Raw genomic sequence first — 22,415 nt, 5'->3', positions numbered from 1 at the left:
TCCCCTTCGCCAGTGATGTAAACAAGCTGTCAAAGTGCCCGGCATCGATTCGATGGCAAGGAAATGTTTCCCTCAACTGCCCTACGCTACCCTAATTTTAGAGTCAACCGACTTGTGGTCAAAGTCTTTGGATACCCAAATATATACGTTTACGTACATTAGTTAATACTTACTGAGCTGATACTTACTGAGCATATGCTGCAATGAAGAGCTCTTCGGATGTCCTCCATCAGCTTCCTGCTGAGCCCATTACTCTTAACTGAGGTTTTAATCCTCTCCCAATTTGAACAAAATCTGGCTTAAAGTTGGCCATCTGAGTTGGCGCGAATCGGTTTACCCGCCCCACATGAGCGGAATTCGATTTGGCCACTTTAATTACGACTGCGTAGGGCATAGAAAAACTTCCACTGGCCAGAGGAGCATCCGCCGACCGGCGATAAGTATTTTGCCTCTCCTATCTGCGCTTCCCAATCGCAACTCCCCTCGTGCCGCCGATGGAAATTCGGCCAGAGCCATGTTAGTGATACTTTCCGATACATACATATGTATATTCGATATATATATATTTGGCTGTTGTATTTCCGATGCCTCTTGCTCCCGACACAAATTGCTTAAAGTGGAAAATTGCTGGCGCTGCATTTGCTGTCTGTGGGAGGTGGAAAGTGGGAGTGCGAGTGGTATACATATGTGTGTGTGCGGTGGTGGGCTCACGATTTTCCTTTTGGTTAGTGCCTGCATTTATCTTTTATTGGTTTCTCCTATCTCTTCCGCACTTGGCGTTCTCCAACGTGCTCCAACGCCGCATCCTTCCCAATCAAATCAATATTCGATTGATGCGAGTGCTATTATCTTTTTATTATGAGCATTTATTTGCCGTTGCCTGCTCAATTTGCCAGCTAATTTTCACGCTGCCTTGCGGCAAATTAGTGCGACTCGGCCGGCTGTGATTAATTGATGGGGCTGCTGAGAGCTCTTGTCAACGCACCGATTTGCCGATTTACCGATTTGCCGATTTACCATAATCCATCACACATAAAGCCGCCTTCGATGGGGTCGAAGGATAACGAGAAACCCTTTTGGCCAAGGCCATCAACTGATTTCTTTATCGCCGTCGATATAAGCCAGAGATGTTTTATGGGAAACAAATGCGAGGCCTGCTTCACAGCCGGTCTGCATCATCAGCAGTTGCTACAAAGTACGGATCACAGTCTCATAAACTCGATTCGAATATTTGCTTAAGAATGTCATAAAAAAGGCAAACGGGGATAAGCCGTAAAACCATGTCTAGAGCGATGGCTACTAAACATTTAGCTTAGATGCGCTGACCCCTTGACCCCCCACCACCACCCCCACCCAATAATAAATATGTTGCGACCATAAAAAAGTTGCCTCGAGTTCGCAAAGCCCGGCCTTTTCGACTTTTTTAATTGTGCTGCTGGCCAATAATTTTTTATTGCCTTCTAAACGCCGCCCGACGTGCGGAAAATTAAAACAATTGTCTGGGTCACCATTCCTTGCAGGCACCGTCAATACAAATAAGTTCGAAAATAGAACGCGGGCGCGTACCACAAAATTGTAAACAACATATAATTTGATTGTTCGTTGCAGAAGGTTGGGAAAGCGTTTTATAATTAAATTTTATACTGCAATTGCTTTAATTAAAGCCGCAAGGTGAGTGCCAAACTTTACGACCAATACAAATTGAAGCCGCTTGGTGTGAGCCCGAGCTCGGGTATAATTCGAAACTTATTCCGAGCAGGCAAAGTTTTCTTTCAAATTTATGGCGCTTTCTTCGGGGGCGGAGTCTAATTAGCAGTGGCGAGTAAAAGTCTCGGCCTTGTTTTGGCATCTAAATGATAACTTTAGTTTCAAACAATGTCAACAAAATCTGAAGGCGTAATGCTAAAGAAAAGTTGAATGAACTTCACGCAAGGGAAGGTGGCATTTTACCCTTGACTGTGTGTCGTGCTGCTAGAGAAGCACTTCACTTCTCAATAATTTAAAGGAACTTGCTTGTAAAGTTAACCATATTAAAATTGAAAGGGACTTCTCCGCAAATGCCAATAAAATGTTGTCTGCGCCTGAATGCATTTAAGACTTGTTTATTTGTGTTATTTATTATTTTAACCACCAAAATAAAAACCACCCATGCCAGCCAGAACTTCGACTTGTTAGGGTGTGTAACCACGTCCTTTGTATCCTCCTGGCATCTTCTCTCCATCGACATGACGAGCGAATTTGCTGCGAAGACAAACTTGTTGTTTGTTCCCTAAGTTGGTGGGTTATCTCAAGTCGAACATCATCATCAGCAGCACATCAGCTACGTAGCAGCATCATCAGCATCTCAGCATCCCAGCATCAGCGCCATCATCATAATTTTCTGGCTTCGCTTATCGAACTCAAAAAAAGTTAAGAATAATGTACACTTCAACATTTGTGCCATAGTTTGTAAAGAAAAAAATCTGCAAGAGATTGCGGAAGGCACTGGATGATGTGGATGGCAGTGACAGTGGAAATGGACGGGGAGACAAAGGCTGGCCCAAAAATAGCGAACATAACTCGGCAAAAGAATTTCCGTAAAATATCCAGCTGGCAAAATATCCAGCTTCTTTTTGTTAGCCCCCAGGAAGTTGGACAATGTGCGTTCACTGGGTGTGTGAGTCGGTGTGTGTGTGTGTGCGAGTGGTAATGTAAATGAAATGAGCTTTTGTTCGGTGGCGGGTAATCATTAAATTCCTACGATTTCCAGGCACCCAAATTGCACTGCCTGCTGGCCACTTCGACTGCGAAATGTGCAAATATTTATAGCTGCAAACTGCGCGGCAAATTCATCAGCTCTAATAGCCTGCCAGTTGGCGAAACAATGTGCGGTTGCCAGGCGCCGATAGTATACTCATTCGGAATTCTCCACAGACCCAGACCCAGAACCAAGCCCAGACCGAGAACCCATCCAGTTCCCCACCTTCCGTATCAGATCACCATGGCTTCCATGCCTTCCATGCCATCCATGCCATCCCATCATCGATGCTGCTCAATGCAAATGTTGTTGATAATGATTTGCATTTACGCGCATTACAGCAAACCCATTTCAGCAATGGTGAACTGGGCACGGAAGTACACACAGCAAAAATCATAGGAGGTCTAAAAATCTTCACATAATAAATAAAACTGCACATGGGTAATGTCTTTTGAATGTACTATAAGTCACTAATCAATGGCTAACGTATTATACGTACGTATAGAAACGTATTATCTTATGTTATTAACATATTTAAGCCTAAGAAGTTAGAATACGTTTAGGTATTCGACAAAGAAATGGCTTTGTTTGCCTTGAAATGAATTTAAAGGTATTTTAAATGAGCTGCACAAACTCCTCCGGCATACAAACCTATTTCAGTTTGCTAATGCGAAATGAAGTGAATTCTTCGGACAGAAATTTCTGGTGCAAACGCAATTTATCTTCCTCAAATTGAACTGTTCCAGAGATACGTGTCCGATAAAGGAACTGACGTATATCAAAAGCCCAAATTCGGGAAAAATAAGGATTACCCCAACTTTTTGGGGAAATGGAAGGAGAGCCTATGCCAACAGGAGAATAACACACTTTAATAATAATTTGTTGACTTCCACAATTCGCCAGCTATTTGGCTGGTTCAATACAATTATCTAAAGATTACTTCTCACTTATTTACTCGGGCATTATTTACTTTTTGGACAAGAATTCGGAGCTCGTGTCGTATACTTTCGGTCCTCGGTCTTTTTTGGCCTTGTTTACTGTTTACAGAAATGCGAGACCGCAAACACAACTACCGCGCTCGGTTCGAGTAGCCAACCTAAGACAACAAAAAGTACTTGCGAAACCCAAGTACTCCGAAAACAAGGAATCGCTGCAAAAAAATATGTTTAACACGGAGCAAGGAGGGGAACCAAATTCGAGCTGATGGAGCGAAGTGCAAGGTACATCAGAAGGCCAACTTTAGACATCAAAGGATCATAAAACGCACTCGCACTCGCACTTCCCCCTGAAAGGCGGGGCTAAAAAGGGTCCTGTCTCGGAGCAAACCCAATTATCTGGTCTTGGGTCACCCCCAGCAGTGGCAGCGCAAATTGTTACACGACAAAATGGTCAAGTCTGGAGCAGATGTCATTGGCTGCACTCGCCTCTGTTTCTCATGTAGTCCGCTGGTCATTATGGGGAAAAGATCAGAAAAAATTAGGACTTCTAGGAAAAAACGGACTGGTGAAACGCGGTGCAAATTGAAAGCCGTCGAGGAAGAAAGAGGTCAGAGCGGAGTTGAAGTGTTTGAAAAAGTCAAGGAAATCCCAGACATGTTTGAACTTTTTCCTTTTTCCATTTTTTTTCAGCAAGATGTTAGTAAAGAGTGCAAAAGGGACATTCAATATTTTAAATGGGAAATATGATTCCTTTTTCAACAATTTACCATAAACAAATTGAAAGGACTAAGCTTAAGCATGATGGAATTATATTTCATCGTTTGACTAAATTTAACATTCGCATTCCCAGCTGAACGGCAATAGATACTAAGCTTTTGTTTTAGCCCGCATAAGTCGGGGAGATACAAAAAAAGTATCATATTTTGGCCACTGGCTTTTTCACAGCAATCAAGTTCTCCCGCTTGGAAGTGTGGGACGAGTTCCGTAATTTGATTGCCATCCGCAGGACGGCTCAAGTGAAAATTCAAATAAAATGTCTTTGGAAATCCAGGCGGCGACTGGCAATGCTTTATCGGATATTGAACACAGTGCGCAGGGAGAAAGAAGTGTATCAGTGTTGGATGAGACTGTCCGTTCAAAGTGTTCACTTTACTTTCACTCTCTCCATCTCCGTTATGCAGCTTATCTTAAAGTTTTATTTTTACTTTTGGTTTTCCTCGCTGGTCTTGTTGTTCTTCGGGTCTTATTTTGCCGGGCTAAGGAGGAGCAAGGACATTTCCAACTGGCTTCATCTTGTTTGACTTTTCCTGCCTTGACGCGGGCCCTGCTGAGTTGTTGGACTTAAGCCAGCGGGGAATCCCCTTTTGCGCCGCCGGCCACCTCCTCCCAGGATCCTGGCTGTCGTCGGGCGAGTCAGTCATCAGCATCAGCAACATAGTGAAAAATATTTACTGCCTTTCGTCGGCAACCGACTTTCCCCCATTCCACTTCCCAGTTCTCTGTGTTTCTTGAAAATTGCTTCGCTTACGTCCAACCCACTCGCTCCGAGAAAATTTTCCTACTTGACAGGACAACGACAAATTTTACGTGTTGTTTCTTATTTTTACTCCATACTTTTTGTTTGTTTTCTGCCCGCCCTGTTTTTTATACCCGTCGTTCTGGGGGAAAACGGAGATGTGATTTCCGCTGCAATAAAATAGACTGGCTACCTTAAAGGCTTTATGACTCTTGGAATTCGCCAGTTTATGGCTTGTGTTATTTTTATGCACTCTACTTGGCTTTTCCCCTTGGCCAGGCGGCCATAAGTGTTGCCTCATCTTTGTTTTCCCTTCGTCACTTTGATGCCCCAAACAAGGCCGCCAGTTGGAGTCACTGCCAAATTACCATAAAATATTAAATTATTTATGCATATCCCCATCGAGGAAATTCGTTTGCTGGTTGCCCCTTTTATCGTTCACGTCAACTGAGGGTCAGCAGAAAATGGCTTGTGGCTCGACTTACTTACTTGTGGTTTTTTTCTGCTTAATGTTGTCAACTACACTCCTATAATGTGCTTCTCTGCGGGCCTTTAAGGAATTAAAAATACGAAAATAAATAAGCATAAAATAATCACTTCCTAAAATTAAGATAGTTTTCCTTGTGCTTCTTTTTTTCAAATAAATCTCGCTTTAAATCTTATCTACGCCAGCTGAAGATAAAACACAAATATTCTGAACGTCCAGCCAGCAAATTAATTCGGTTAGCACCAGCGAAATAACTCATTCGATGCATTGGCGCATTTAGCATCGAGAGCAGATTTATGGCAACGAAATGTATTTAAATGAAACTTTTTCCATTTTAATCAATAGCTCGCCAGAGAATACTAATACACCCAATCAATTAGTGAAGCCTGATAATATTCATAAATAGTTTACCATTTGGATGAACCAGAAACCGAGCGCAAGCGAAGAAGAGAGGACACAGATTTAAATAAAGTTTCACATGATTTATTGAATGCCTGTTATTTATGATGGATTTTTATGATTCGGTTTTATTATTTTCATTTAATAATATTTCTCTCCGGCAATAATCTAATTATTGATTCGATTTCACAACTTGAAATGGGGTCTGCTTAAATTGAATTTTACATTAGATTGAATGCAGTACGGGTATGGTATGGTATGGTTTGGTATGGTATGGGGATAATGTGAGACACGCAGACATGAGAGTTATGGTAACGTTTAACCTAATTACAGAACCGTCAATTCTGTTTCGACAGCGCTTCAGCTTCTGCTCCTGCTCTCGCTTCTAATCCTCCTCCTCCACATCCTTCACATCCTGCCCTGTCGTCATCTCCGCTATTTACAAGGCCGCCTTTAATTAATCTCTAACCTAAATTACGTAACTGCAGATGGCGCAAAAGCTTACAAATAATTGGAAGTCGGACGCCACGACCAGGCGTTCAATAGGCGAGTCACGTCTGGGTCGGTGGTGTGTGCATCGCTCCCTGCATCGCCCAGAGGAGTCCAAGGATTCCCAGGAGTCCCAGCGTCGAGTGGAACGTGCTCCTCCCGCCTTTCGGCGTCCTTGCCGCCGTTGACATGATGGCCGATGCGGAATATTCACCTGTTGGCCATCGCAATTCGTCGTGGTGGCGACAGTTGCGATTAATATGAATCATTCATTTTGCACACACATCTACACAGGTAGATGCCATAGGATGGGATAGGATAGGATATGATGGCTCCTATCTATCCGCATCCCGGAGGCTGTTAACTTACCGCTTAGCACGTGCAGGTCCACGGACACGGAGACGCTGTTCGACGGCTGGCACGTATAATTGCCGGAGTCCTCCTTCCGCACGAGCGGTATAATTAATGAGCCGATCTACAATAAATGTTTATGGTCAGTGACACTCAACTAGTCCATTAACCGCCAATAGCCGCTCCCCTCGTAAACACCCAACTAACCGTGTTCTGATTATCGCCCACGGTTCCAAATATGTTCCGATCCAGCTGCGTGTACCAGCCGGTCCGCTCGTCGCTCTCGCTAATCTTCTTCTGGCCCCGGAACCAGATGATGTACTTGGGCGGATCCAAGGTGCCCCGTACGATGCAGTGCAGCGCCACCTTGCTGCCCGCCTTCACGAAGCGGCTCTGATCCCCAATGAGCTCAGTCTTGGGTTCTGTGGAGGTGACAAATGGAAGTGATGACAATAAACCCCTTGATCGTATTAAATGAATTGCCACAAATGATTTGGGACTTGCAAGTAAGGAAAAAGCTGGCTGATTCATAAACACTCACTGACTATCTGCAGGTGGACTTTGGCACTCAGCTTGGGCTCCGTTGCCATCTGACACTCGTACCAGCCGGCATCGCTTGGCTCCACGTACTTGATCTGCAGTGACCAGGTGTAGTCGTGATCCTCCTGGTATATGGACTGGAATCGCTCGTCCGCTATGAAGGTGGTCTCGTCCACGCTGATGATGTGGTTATCGCGCATGCGCACCCATGACACGGGCTTGTCCGACAATCGATGTATCTGAAAGTGGAGTGTATTGTTACAAAGTAAATTCAAATTTAAAAGAAAACGGTTCAGGAATAGCTTCCTCAGAATCTTAATAGTCTCAGCAGATATTAACATTTCCTTTAAATAAATCATAGATGCCATTTACTCAATAAACTATGAAATTAAACGGGTACATATCAGTAATTGCAAAGTAAATTCAAATTCGAAAGAAAACGGTTCAGGAACAGCTTCCTAAGAATCTTAAAAACCTCAGCAGATATTAACATTTCCTTTAAATAAATCATAGATGCGTTTACTTAGTGAACTATGAATTTAAACGGGTACATATCAGTGATTAATCAACCTCAGACCCACCCATACCCATGGCACCATTTATCCGAAAACCAGTCAACTATTAAGGCATCACAGCTCAAGGCAGCCAGCATTTACATAACTATTATTATGTTAATCGCTGCCAATCTGCCGCTAATGAGCTTTCACATTACCCAGATTGCATTCGATGTGGACTAATCCATACATGAATAATTACCCCGGCCAGGCAAAACTAATCCGGCCACGTTTGCCTGTCGTGTCGGTGTTGGCTTGCACAAAAACGGAAGAGCAAAAAATCTGATGGCTCAAACGACGTCAACGGACGTTGAATCTGAGATCCAAGTGAATGTCTGAGGGCCGGAAATGGAAATGAGGTCGGATCTGAAGGCGGATTCTGTGGGTAGGGGGTATGGGGGGTGCGCATCCTTTGCTAAGAAATTCTCACAGTTGGCGTTTTGCTTTGGCCCCATTTTCGCAGGGCTCCTGTTTTAGTCCTGTTCCTGCTCTCACTTGTGGTCCGGCACAGATCAGCATAATTTCATTTGCATATCAACAATTCATTCTGTTTACGTTTATTTTTTATGACGTACACAAGCGCCCAGACTCTGGCTTCTATTTGCCATTTACAATTCCGCACAATTTATAAATATATAGTATAAACATACGTATATATTCACTTTTTTTAGCCCAGCCTCTTTTCAGGACCTGTTCTTCGGGCTTTGTTAAATTCCATTCAGCAGATACCACCTCTGTATATATGTATATACAAATATACGAGGGGGGAAAGAAAACACCTACGAGCCCATGTAAATTTGATGTCTGTTGTAGCCGTATGGAAAATACACTGTGCAATATGTATGCATGCAAATAAGTGTTTCGCTTCCTTCTATCCAGATGTATCTGTATCTGTATGTGTATGTGTATCTGTAAATGTATCTGTAAATGTAGCTGCGGATGTGTGAAGCGTGTCTGTGCGCAATATGTAAATGCTAGTTTTATCTCCGGTCCGTTGAAATTAAAAAGGAATTCTGAAGCAGCTGGGGGGACACTGAGCCAGTCAGTCTGTCGCTGGCTCGTCTTCGTTTGGTTTAAGTTTCGAGGAATTCGTAAGTCAGTCAGGGTCGTTTTCCTTGAGTGGTTAAAGTCTTAATGCTCGAATTAAATCCTTCGTGACGTGTGTGGCCTTGGGGTCTGGCTAATTTCTTAAACTTGGCTGGAGGGAATTTCATCTCCGCATAACACCCTGATTTGCCCTGATTTCAAATTGAGGATATACTCGTAGCTCTGCAGCAGGGTTAATAACTATTTGGTAAGAAAGTGGCAGACGTCCTTGGATATATATTTTAAATTGATTTTCTCTGAGCTGCACAACCTTTTGTCCGACCTTTTGTCCGTTGCCTTAAATGTATGTTTATTCTGCTTTTTAAAGCTCCCTAATGGGATAAACCTTTAAGCCGCTTAACTGGCTGACAGCTATTTATAACACGTGACATTTAATTCAAATATAATATTCGCAATTAAACGTAATCTCGTAATAAAACCCTTTTTTCCCCAGCGCACCTTTAAGGCTTAGCCGACTTGCGTCACACGATGTTCCGCGACCTACAGGCAAACAAGTCCACGGATTGTGCTACAGACAACAAAACAATGCACTGAAAACAAATCTAGCTTAAATATAACTATAAGTATTGAACAAAACTTATTTTTAAACCTTTTTTTGTCAATAGATTTCTAAAACTTTAAATCATTGTTTAAGTTGAGAACATGAAGCTTCTGGTTGGTACAATATGTACAATAGTCGGAAAATTAAATGAAAACCCCTGATATGAAAAGAAATTGTAATAAAAATGAAAACGGAAATATGTTTACCACGAAGGCCTTTGAATTAATTTTATCTCGCACACTTTTAAGATCCACCCACAGGATCTATCTTTTAGAACCATGTCGTAATAAATATTCTTAGTATTAGTTGTCAATAAATATTTAAAAAGATAAAAAATGTATCATCGAATATAATTAAAAATTGTTAACTTGATGTCTAATACAATAGTATTACTATGTCCTATTCCTTAAACATATAATTGTTTTGGCTGCCTGAAGGTAGCAGTACAATAATTTAATTCTACATGTATCCAACCTTTTTAATAAAAAAAAAAAAACACTTTTAAGCGATCAATAGTAACTAGCATTTTCATAGCACACTTATAGGGACTACCCATTTTCCGAGTGCACTTCTCACTCACCTGGCACGGCATGTAGGCGTGGTTCCCCATCTGGGCGGTGATGTTTAGCACGGGCATTGTCAGGTTGCGCCGCACCGCCGACCCCGCCCCCTCGCCGCCCTCCCGGTGGGCGGCCAGGTAGGAGTGCTGCTCATTATACGTCTGCCGGCGCAGCTCCTCCGGCGACATTGTCACCGCTTCCGAGGATGTTTTGGCGGCCGCTGCCTGGGCCGCCGCCTCTGCCGCCAACTTGGCCGCCTCGGCAGCATCAGCAGCGGCGCGGTAAGCTGGCAAATCCGCTGCCGCAAAAACGGGAAATGGCGGCAGGAAGGTCGGAATGGAGAAGCCCTTGGTCAATGAATCAGCGACACCCGGATGCACCGCGTTCGCCATCTTTCCCCTTCGCCCCGCCAGCCGCTCAATGGAGTTGTGCACATCCGCTTCCGTTGATGCTGGATAAATTGTTGATATGCCCATCTCTGCTGCGGTCTCAGTTGCTGCTGCTGATGCTGCTGCTGATGCTGCTGCTGATGCTGCTACTGATGCTCCTACTGATGCTGCTGCTGCGGCTTGTGTCGCTGCTGCTGTCTGCGCTTCTGTTTGCCGTACTGTGGCCTGAGTAGTTAGCCCAATTTGTGCTGACTGGCTGGTTGCTATCGCCTCCCCTTCCCCTGCTCCATCTGCTGATGACATGCCCCGGGCTACGGCCGTGGAGCTCCATGGGCCGGTTGCCTCTGTCGGTGCTGCTGTTCCTGCTGCTGTTTCTGCTGTTTGTGCCGTATCTGCTGCCTCTGAGGCTGCTGTGGCTGGCTTTTTTGCTGTCGCTAAGTTGCTGGCTGTCGTAATTAGATCGTTTTGTGTTGTCATTGGACTATCTGGCAGAGTGGATCTTGTGGCCGTCGTAAGCTGTCCCTCAGTGCTTCTCCCTCCCCGTGTCAAATCCACTGGATCTGGAGCACTGGCTCCCAGTGCCGGGCTGCTGCAGGTGACTGCTTCTGTGGAAGAGGAATAAAGCTGAGCACGTTAGTAAACAGTACACTTGGGCAGACGAACTGCTAATTGCAGGGGCTTGTAATTAAAGTTCGTAATAGCCAAAAGTCAAGTAAGTCAAGACTTAGTTAAAGGTCAAGAAATAAATGAATTAAATTTAAAGCCATAATAAATGGTTCCATATATGTAATATGGTTTTTTGTTGGAAGGCAAAAGGGTATACTCAAATTGGCTTTCTTAATTCGTTTCCACGCTTTGGCCAGATATTATAATAATACCAAATAAGCAAGGATATGCATACGTTCGCTTGACACGCGGAGTCCTAAATAAATAAATGTTATAAATGTATGCGGCGAACATCAAAGCGCCGGGAAATTGGGAAAAATTATTGCAATCGGCTTATGCAAGGTGAATGAATTAAAATTCCGGTAAAACAAATGTGATTTCCCAGTCTTTGGCTGTGGAAACGATGTCACCCACACCCACACTTCCTGCGGCCCATGTACATATTTCGTTTCAGTTAATTTTCAATTACGCTTTTATGCTAATTAAAATCATAAAAATTTGCCGCTTAATGTCACCGCCTGTGGCTGGTTTTATTTGATTTGGTTCTCTGTTTCCTTTTGGCTTTTAATTTTTTTATATTTTTTGCCACACTTTTTTGCTGCTAAAAGTTGTTTGTTTTTGTAGCTTTGGCTGCCTTTTCCTTTTACCACTGCCGGTTTCTGTTTCCCTTTTAAACTTTTCCTTTTTATGTTTCTGGCTTTGTGCCCTAGAGGAAAATTAAGCATACAAAATAAATGGTAACTTTAGCAACATAATCATTTCACATACACGTGCATCAAACGTCCTTGGCTGAAGTAACTCAAAGTTCCACACCTTCACTTCTGCGCCTGCCACCAAGTGGCTGTGTTTAATCAAATAAAATGCAACCAAGTTGCAAAAAGTGTTTATGTAAATATACAACATTTGCAGAGTCCCGCATTAAATTTGCTTGTATTTATATTTGTTTGTGGTAAAAATCTGTTTCATTTATCGCAACTATCGCGAAAATATTTACACAATTGATGGGCAAATCAATTTTGCTCTGCACAAGTGATGTAAAGCCCCATCAATTGGGCCAAAACTTTATTAAAAGATTACAAAGCTAATAACTTCAGGCAATAAATTCCAAAAAAAAAAGGAAAGAAAAAAGAGCAGCTTTTCGACTAGGCGAAGGCAACACCACCATTGATTAGCTCAACACAACCACTCAAATAAAGTTATTTTAAGCAACTTTCTGCCCCAACACGCTGGCAAGGACATGTTGCCCCAGGACACTCATCCACTAAATTGGGAGGCAGGGACGCAGGGAGACGGGGAGCCAGTAGGATGAAGTGCAGCAGTTTGAACTTGGCACTCCAAGTCATGGAAAAAGAAACTTTGGCAAGCCGCAAAAACGGTGAACAGAAACGTTAGCATGTCCAGCTGCTGTGGAAACAGTTTGATTTCAATACGAGTACGAGTATATGCATGCCTTAAAAGTTTATTAGTACGGAAACAACTTTAGGAAAATTCCATCAATTGCCAATTTACCTTGGCAACAATATCAGCATCACAAAATAAATCACTATTATTTTTCCTGTCCAATATCCAAGCCCCCCCAATAAAGTCGGAAATATTCGTGAGTGGAAAACGAACTCATTTGCGGTGAACCAACCAGCCAACCAACTAACCAACCACCAATGGCAGCCAGTTCAATGGCCAACAAAGGTGGGCCGAGATGAGCGGACTGGGATTTGGTACTGTTTTCCAGGGCTAAGATATCAGTGGCTTGATAAAATAGAATTTGCATTTTTAAATTATTTCATTTCACGTGCTTGTCAGAGCCTTGATTTAGGTTGAGCAAGAAATTTCAGCCGCACTCGTTACCTTTCGGCTACCCTGAAGTTCTACGTGTCTGCTTGCACACAAAAAAGCCAAAAAAAAGCAGAAGAAAAGCCAAAAAAGTGGAGGTAAAAGTGAAAAAAAGGGAGTCCACAAGGCAACCGCATAAATTTCCCCACGAAATCATTTCGAACGAATGCGTGTGATTTGGTTGTGTTGATAAGGTCCACCCAGGCCCAATTCGTTGGCCACGAAAAGGTTGCAAGCGAATTTTGGTTAAAATGCAAATTGAAAATTTCACTGCCAGAAAAATAGTAAATTTAAAATCCACTCCAGAGTGGCATACTTTTTGCCTTCTAGTTTGTGTCCTTTTTGCTTGGTGTGTCGAGATGGAATATCCCAATATCCGAAAGGGTTTGGAAAAAAGTAAAGCCGGCACGGGTTGCTCAAGGCAGAGTTTGCATTTTCAATTAAAACCGATTTAGCCTGCAATCAAATCGGTTTTGATTTCCCTCAAAGGAATTTGCTTAGTCAAACACAAAAGAGCGAATTTATTTTTGTGGTGCATTGGGTATTTGTAAGTCCTTGTAGGGGGGAGAGTGCAAAAAAAAGAGAAGAGCAACTATACCCCCAAAGCCGATTAATTTACTGGGTTTTTGCCGTGTCCTCGATTTGTGTGGTTTGCTTGGTTTGCTTGCTTTTGCCATGGAAAAGCGCCTACTCTCGGCCAAAAGTGTGATCTGGCCATTTATAGCACTTGACGACAGTCAGTCACACACACGAGGAAAAAGAGTGAAACGTGCAATAACACTCAAATTGTTTTCTTGTTTTCCTCAACCTGAATTGCCCGTTTCCAGGGACAGCGGCCACAATCCGAACCCCCAAAAGCATCCCACAGCTGGTGGGCCAGGCGGGACTTGGAGTTCATATATAAGCCGGCTTGGGCTGGAACGCCAGCGGAATAGTAATGCTCACAAATTAGGCTAGTGGCAGACGCAAAAATTACCGAAATTGGCATTCATGCTACCGGTGGCGGACAGAAATAGGCAGCAAGCATGCTCACCATGCCCAGCAGTTATGTAAATTCTGGAATTGGTTTAGGCCACTACAAAATGAACAACCATTTCGGACATTAGGCCAAAGCTCATAAGCATGCCCGATGTCATCAGAAGTGGCGATATTCAGACAATGGGCTTTACTAAACAGCAAAACATAGAGACAAACAATTTGATAGCCCTTGAAATCAATAAATATTTACAAGGAAATGTGGCGAAGATGTTGAGCTTAGCAGATCTAACATGGCTGATGTTGGCTACTGACTGTTATTCCAGAAAGTTACAGGTTCTACTGCACCTGCACCATTTGCTTTTTATACCCAGCAATAGTACCGCTCATACGAATCGTTTGGCAAACTGGCACGCACCTATTTGATGTTCCTGTTCAGGACAACTCAATTAAACCTGGCCAATACCTACAACCAATACCTATCCTTGGGCACCCGTATACGAATGTCATCAATTAATTAAAAGTATAGTGTTTATTTCGAAAAGTCTTGCTGAGCCTGCGGCGTGTGTGCGTAGGTTTTTCCCACAAAAGCCATTCGAACAACTATTCCATTTTAATGGTCTCCAGTGCGAGTAAGCCCTCCCACTGTGCCATGTGCCATGTGCCATGTTTCACTTTGTATGATGCAGCCCTGGACGGCCAATAACGCAGTCACCTGGAGGATGACGGACTTCCATGGGGATGGGATAGGGATAGGGGCGGGGATACAGTCCAGACTGGCCCATATGGTGTACTCGTCCTGCCACTCTGACCCCTTAGTTAATATTTCATGGATTTTGCCTTTTATGGTGCAGGCTAAAGCGAAAGATAGAGGATGATAAAGAAGAGCAAAAAAAATGATTTGAATTTGTTCGAAGCACGGGATTTTTCCTTCACTATTGATTAACTTTCGACGAGAAAAACTGAAATTTAATTATTCTCAAAATATTTATTGCGAAAAAAGAGCTTGAAAGTTGTTTGCATTACTAAAAAAGAGTTATTGGAAAACGTCGGCAAATATTAGCTGATTCTTCAACACCAAAAATATAACTGATATGTTAAAACATAATTCATGCTAAATTGTTTAATGTGCTTAGTATAAACTGAGTAACCCATAATAATAGATATATTATATTTATATTGACGTGAATTTTCGGTCTAGATAGTACCCCAAGTAAGTACTTTGGTACCTATTTTATAATTCAAGGCACTTTCAACTTTTCGTCTCGCCAAAGGTCAAGAGGTCTTAATCTGCGCAATCTTCGTGGCACGTGCATCATTAGCGTGGCATCAGGACACTCAGGATGCTCGGGAAACGCGCATCAGCTGCGGGTCTTCATTTTTCATGTAATTATAAAAAATATGCGTGGGCCCACGAGCCGAAAACACACGCAGTAATTACATGTCCAATAAAAAGTCATGGTTGTTTGGAAGGACAAAATGGCGGCGGCCGTAATTAAAACGCCAAGCGCTTGTGGCCAAAGGAAGACGGAGAGCCACTTGACTCGTGGCCATCTGAAGCTCATCCGCACCTGTAACGCCATCCGCATCCTGCCCGCATCCGCCAACGCTGGTGTTTATGTGGAAAAGCCAGCAAACTGAGCAACTGAGCAACTGAGCAACGGAGCAGCGGAGCAAACAGGAGACGCCGACACACATTCTCGCATAAACCAGAAAACTTTTCACCGGGGAGCACTTTGGATTATAGCCGCCTCGAGTGCACATAAAACACGAGCCCGAGGACTCAGATTGCTGCATCTATCCAACTCGTGAGTAACTTCGGTGGTGGTCGAGACTCTGGGCCTGATAGTTGTGTCGCCAGATTTGTGTTGCTCCAGCTGCGGGCTGGCAATCTTAATGAGTCCCCTTTGGGGGCCGCCAAGCAATTAAAGTTCAAATGTGCCAAATTACAAGCTGGGAGTCACATCAAATGGTGGGCCTTGGGGATGTGCATGCTTATGCGAAAAACAACTTTCGAGGAGAGGGTGAAAAAATAGGAAGGCGCACCACCTCAAAGCAGATCAAATTAGACTAAATTCCAGTCTCGAAATGACTAATTGGATAACTTTGACTTTTGCTCAAGATACTTCCGTTACTTCCTATATACATACATGTGTACATACAGAACTCCCAATATTCAATTAATTTATTAGTTTGTTTCCTTACAACAGATTTTATAAAATAATGCAACCAATAAAGTATACTGTATACAGTAAGCAGTATATTTGCAAAGACGCACTGCTTAAAAGGATAACATAATTAATTACAGATGCTTTTAAAAAACTGCATTTGGCATTCACTTTGTCGCCGAGTTGTCCTAAATTATATATAAATAAAGGCAATACGTAGCGTCAGCGCGGCCATTAACAACTTTACTTTAGCGAAAGGCTAACAGCACGCAACGCGCACCCGGCAACGTGCCACATACAACAGTGCGTATACGCAACACTGGGCACTGCTCCAATTTCAATTTACTGCGAAACTGAAACTGAAACTGAAATGAACCTCAAAGGGAAGACAACGAGCAGGATGGCTGCTTTCTGGCTGCTTTCTTTGCTGTTTTTACTTTTCGGCCCGTTTGCTGGGAACACGTAGACCGGCGAACACGACGCCATAAAAATAAATTGAGCCAGCACAGTCACCGAGAAAACTGGGTGTGCCGACAAAGAGTGTGCCCACAGAGACAGAGGGGTATTGAAAGGGGGTCTGGATGAGGCCATATTGAACACCCGAGAGCTGCAGAACCTTCTCGATGTTCGGTTGTTGTATAATTTTCACTGTGACACCCAACATATGTTTCAGTTTTGAATGAATCCTCGGATAATGGCGGCACAGAGCCATTTCACACTAAACACAAACATTTCCCCCACCTTTGTGCCAGCGAAAGCCACTCGAATAACAAAATGCCATAGAACATGGCAGCTCTCACCCACTCAAAACACCCACACTCATGCAAATGTATCTTTAATGCGTAGACAGCGTTTCTGTGTGCCAGCACACCCACACACACAGATACTTAGTCACCGAGAAACTGGGTGTGCGACAAAGAGTGTGCCACAGAGACAGAGGGTATTGAAAGGGGGTCTGGATGAGGCCATATTGAACACCCGAGAGCTGCAGAACCTTCTCGATGTTCGGTTGTTGTATAATTTTCACTGTGACACCCAACATATGTTTCAGTTTTGAATGAATCCTCGGATAATGGCGGCACAGAGCCATTTCACACTAAACACAAACATTTCCCCCACCTTTGTGCCAGCGAAAGCCACTCGAATAACAAAATGCCATAGAACATGGCAGCTCTCACCCACTCAAAACACCCACACTCATGCAAATGTATCTTTAATGCGTAGACAGCGTTTCTGTGTGCCAGCACACCCACACACACAGATACTTTCCATAAGATTTCATGCCTGCAATGTGCGAGAGCAATTGGTTTATTTATTTATATTATGAGCATTGGCATTCGGTAATTGTTTATTGATCGATTTGATAAATGCCACTTTAAATACAATTTTCGACCCCTCGTTTGATTTTTTGCTCAAATATTTATGGGAGCACCAAGCACTTGTGATCAAATGTCATCGCAATATGCATAAAAATAAATAATTTATGATACAAAAGGTTCAAGCTGATGAAGATGAATCAGTGGGGTTGTGGGATGTTTAGTGAGCTGTGCTGGATGGCAAAATCCTTCAGGGAAATTAAAAGCAGAAAAAGTCGGATATCTCAGTTTAGTTGAATTTCAAATGGATGAAGCGGTTGCTTGGCTTTCTAGCGAAAAGGGTTGCATAACAATGTGTTCTAAAAACAAATACGTCTAGGGTTGGGGATGTTTTAAAAATTCCGAAATCTAATTTTAGGTGAATTTAAATGGGTGAAGCGTTTACTGAGAAATGGCAGAATTTTTCTAATGAATCACAATTCGTGAATCGATAAGAATTCGATTTTACTTACAGTATACTAGCTATTCTAATATATTCCTTTTTTTTTAACTAAATTATGAGCTAAAAGAAAAATGTTAAATAAATGTGGCTACAACTCTTGTTTCTTACATAATGTGCTTTCATTAAAGCCATGGTTCCTACGTTGTCTACACTTTGTGCTGTTGCCTTCAATAAATCAAGGAAAATAATTATGCGAAATCTCAACATCATACCAATATAAGACTTTTGCGTTATCTAGTTGATTTTTATGGCTTTCTTGGTAAATATTTAGCTCCACCAAGTCTTACTCCCACTGTAGGAAAGGGAAGCTGGTGGGGGCGAAGGAGATAAAAATAAGTCACCAAATGTTGACCAGAAATGAAATAATTTTTCAAAGGGCCTCCAGCCAGGATATGGTATGAATCCCCCCTTTCTGGAGCCCCATGCTGCGATTCATAAATTACCACAAAGAAGCCCCTTGGGTCCTTTGCTTTGTATATACTTTTTTATTTCTTCGGTGGTTTGTCTTGTTCTTTTCACACTTCGGCAAGGAATAAAGACAAGGCTCGTTGACTGCCGCTGCACTTTGTCATTTGTGGGTCATTTCTCGCTGGGTCTTTGTCGCTCGTTCACTGCCCCTTTCTGCCCTTTTCCGCCTTTACCCCCCTTAGCCTCGCCCCATTGATATTCTCCGAGCAATTAAATGGCCCATACACACACACTTGTTGTTGTCTTTGATTGCCCAAAGCGTCGACGCAGCTGCAGCCGCCTCTGACCCCTGACCCTCTGAATAATTTAAGCCCACATTTTGCGAGCCAAAAGCGCATCAAGGCCATGCGGCTTACATTGTGAGCGTGATTGTGTGTATGTGAACAGGAAATTGTTAGTTGCATGGCGAATGAGAAACAGTGGGCCGAATTGCGAAACGAAAATCGCTTCTTTAAAAGAAGGCGATTGTGGAAGATGGCAGAAACATCTTTGTTTTGCAGCATGAAACATATTATGTAGAAGCACATTTATTGCAAATAAAATGGGTTTTTCTATCCATATTAAAACAAATGCAAAACATAATCATTGTCTTGAAGACATTAAAATTGTCTAAAGCCCAACGTGATTTTGCATATGCAACAAGAGGAACTTTCAATGTAAATGTTTCAAGGCACTGTCATGTGCCTGGCCCAACTTTGCTTGTGTTACAATATTTTCCGTCATCACAGGACCTGCCGAGGCTGAGGTCAACTGGCAATGTGTGTGTGAGTCCTGCCGCCTAAGGGATACTGCTGTTGCTGATGTTGTTGTTTGGGTCTCTCCGCAAACCCATTTATAATTTATGAAGGTAAGCAAACACTTTTGGCCCTCGCAACGACGACCGCACACACGACACTGGACGACAGACAGCAGGACATGACATCACGACCCCATAGAGCAGCCTTAAAGGATTCTGGCCATTTGGCCAGGTGTAATAGCGAGAAGACAGGGGCGATCAGGAAGGAAAGGTCGTCCCAAGTCAACCTGTAGGCCGCTTTGATTCGAGGCCCAACGACTTTGCAGGCACATTCCCAAAATTAGCAGGGATCCGGCACTATGTAAGCAAACCGAACAAAAAAAAACCGAATTCCACAATCCACAGAATCCCCTAGAAATTTTCGAAAAATCTGAATGAGCATTTCGAGAGAACAAAAGCCGGCAGGGCAGCAAGACAAACTTTGGCCGCATTATAATGCTGAATGTTTCGGAGCTCGGAGTTTGAGTTGGCTTGCATCTGCTTTGTTGGCCCATTCTGCATTTTGGCATAACGAGTTGCACTCACAACTTTCCAAAGCCATGCACTCATAAGGAGCAGTAATCGTAAGGATTTAGAAAGGGTTGAGTTCGCACTGCTGTAAACGTGTTTATTTAACATTTTTTGGCATGTTTTCAATTTCGTTAATATTTCTGTGGGGCTGCAAAGCCAAATGAGCGACGCGGAGTTATATAAAAGAGCTATGTAAATTTTTTTTATTTTTCCCTTGATTATTGGGCAGTCGAAGGAATGAGCAGCTGCTTCTGCTAATGGAGCAATGAGGTTAAGGACCTTGCGAAACTGTTTTTCTCACAGTTTGCGGAAACGGTTGTGGGCCATTTTGAAACTTTTTCACTTTAAGAGGTGGTGTTTGTTTTAAAGTTTAAATGTGTATTGTATGTAAACAGTTTTGTGGCGAAATATAACATATTTTCCATGTTTCCGATTTGGTTAAAAGAGTTTAAAGAATTCCTAGGACACTTCACCACGGTCTTGAAAAATGGATTCATTGGTTTGAAATTAGCAAACCATCCACGGTTAATGATATTTAAAATTTACCTTTCTTCACTGCAGCTACTGACATCGGTCATGGTTACATCTGAACAAATTTCTTCGCTTTCTATACTGCTATTTGACTTTTGTGATTCCCCCTGTTCGACTTCCATATCGTCTCCTTCGTCTGAATTACATACTTCGGACTTAGCACTGGAACTTGACGTCTGTGACATGTCCTCCTCCGCTGTTCCTGTGTGACTAGACTCATTTGAAAGCTCTTCATTCTCCTGTTGTTTTACAACATTGAACACCATAATCTCTTCATCGTCGGAATATGTCAAAACTTCCACGAAATCTCCATCTTTATTAAGCAACGTTTCATCCTGTGGGCATACGACGATACGATCTACCAGTTTTGTTGGACATGTCGGCTTTTTGGCTTCCTTTTTCACTGATTTATTCACGTAGAATCGGTGCCCAGACTTATGGATTATTCCGCGATTTATGCCAAGTCGCAATGCAACTACTACGCCGAGCTTTATATGCATTTTGGCAACTTTGAGCTGAAAGGCTACGTCTTCTAAAATTTCCCGGAAAGTCACAGCGCACTCCTTTTCCTGAAGAGCTGACAAAATCAACGTACCAATTGAATCACACGCCATTTTTTGAAAGGCTAACTTGAAATTTAGATCACTTATCTTTAACAAATTTTGAGCTTCCTTTTCGGTTAAAACTATAAATATAAATGACAAGGTAACACATGCTACCTTGTGGAAGTACGGTATCATAAGAAACATAGAACTTTAATACAAAATGAAATGCAAATTGCCAGCTAAAAAACAAGAGAGAACGCTATAGTCGAGTTCCCCGACTATCTGATACCCGTTACTCAGCTAGTGGAAGTGCGCAGAAGAGTCTTCAACACTGACAGTTTTTGGCGGCTTGTGGGCGTTAGAGAGGGCGTGGCAAAAAGTTTTTTGCCAAATCGATAGAAATTTACAAGACTAATACAAAAATTAAAAAATATCAAAACCTTTTTCAAAAGTGTGGGCGTGGCAGTTTTGGGCGGTTTGTGGGCGTGGCAACATGAATCGACAAACTTGCGCTGCGTCTACGTCTGGAGCAAAATATAATGTTATAATTTATATTCTAATGTCTTGTCTGGAGTCTATATGCTTAATCTCAACTTTCTAGCTTATGTAGTTCCTGAGATCTCGACGTTCATACGGCCAGATCGTATCGGCTACTGATCCTGATCAATAATATATATACTTTATATGGTCGGAAACGCTTCCTTCTGCCTGTTACATACTTTTCAACGAATCTAGTTTACCCTTTTACTCTACGAATAACGGGTATAATAAAGCTATAGGAAAGTATAGGTTAATTGATTTAGAAACTGTTAAGATTTTAAGTTCTTAATTTTTCCAGTACATATAATATATGCAGTTGGGATAATATTGCCACTTTCGATCGAATTTGCATTTTTGCATGTGGTCCTTAATTGAAGTCCTTCCTACGGATCAAGATAAATTATATTAACTTGTCCTTGTGTACAACGAGGGTTTGATAATTACTTGGGAGAATCGAACTACATTATTTATGAGAGAGAAATACCACAAGAATATATACGCAAACACTGCGCAATGCCGCACTACTTTTTGTCAACTTTTATGGGCTATTGTTTTCCTATTTCGCTGGCCCCGTGGCTGCTTCTAATCTAATTTCTGCAAATCAAATGAAACAATGGGAAGTTTGGCCCCCAGCTCCGCCATTCTCCATCCTCCGCAATTTCCAAGGACGACGATTGCCTCGTTGCCACTCCCCCCGCTCTCCCTGCTGATCCAGAACTACTAAAACAATTTGCCAGCAGCTATGTCGCGTCTTGGGATCCGCTTACGAGTACAATTATCCCTGTGTATGTTGCCAAGTGCGCATACCATTTTTCACTTGGTACCCGAATAAACAAGGAACCAAGGAGTTACTCAAGGAGATACTCATGTATCCTGTTAATCTGGCAAACAGCAGGACAGCCTAAAGCACTAAAAACCTGTCACTGTTTTTCTAGTACTGCATAGCAAGATTTAAGGCTT

The 22,415-nt window shown here is 42.6% G+C and overlaps 1 protein-coding gene across 3 annotated transcripts; it reads right to left on the bottom strand.

The window, feature by feature from the left end:
- Nucleotides 1–6,198: 6,198 nt before the first annotated feature.
- On the bottom strand, nt 6,199–20,524 carry LOC122619831. 3 transcript variants are annotated; one of them, XM_043797015.1, is made up of 7 exons: nt 20,386–20,524; nt 10,240–11,213; nt 7,459–7,696; nt 7,125–7,339; nt 6,936–7,041; nt 6,583–6,780; nt 6,199–6,541 (listed from the first exon to the last, which is right to left on the bottom strand). In XM_043797015.1, the coding sequence occupies exons 1-6, from the start codon at nt 20,408–20,410 to the stop codon at nt 6,629–6,631; spliced, it is 1,710 nt and encodes a 569-aa protein (XP_043652950.1). In that variant the 5' UTR covers nt 20,411–20,524; the 3' UTR covers nt 6,199–6,541; nt 6,583–6,628. The 3 variants fall into 3 exon arrangements, with proteins under 3 accessions (XP_043652950.1, XP_043652949.1, XP_043652948.1); XM_043797014.1 differs by having other exon boundaries at nt 6,199–6,528; XM_043797013.1 differs by having other exon boundaries at nt 6,199–6,512.
- Nucleotides 20,525–22,415: the final 1,891 nt, after the last annotated feature.

The sequence above is a fragment of the Drosophila teissieri genome, chromosome 3R (genome assembly GCF_016746235.2).
Source record: "Drosophila teissieri strain GT53w chromosome 3R, Prin_Dtei_1.1, whole genome shotgun sequence".
In the NCBI taxonomy this organism is placed as follows: Eukaryota; Metazoa; Arthropoda; class Insecta; order Diptera; family Drosophilidae; genus Drosophila; species Drosophila teissieri.
The sequence above is the reverse complement of the archived record's forward strand: the minus strand, read 5'-3'. Positions and strand labels throughout refer to the sequence as shown.

Coding starts and splice junctions, on each gene's coding strand:
- LOC122619831 (XM_043797015.1), bottom strand. CDS start 20,410: ATGTCAGTAGCTGCAGTGAAGAAAG. Junction 11,214..20,385: donor AGTAGCTGCAGTGAAGAAAG/GTAAATTTTAAA, acceptor CCTCTTCCACAG/AAGCAGTCACCTGCAGCAGC. Junction 7,697..10,239: donor ACGCCTACATGCCGTGCCAG/GTGAGTGAGAAG, acceptor CTCCACTTTCAG/ATACATCGATTGTCGGACAA.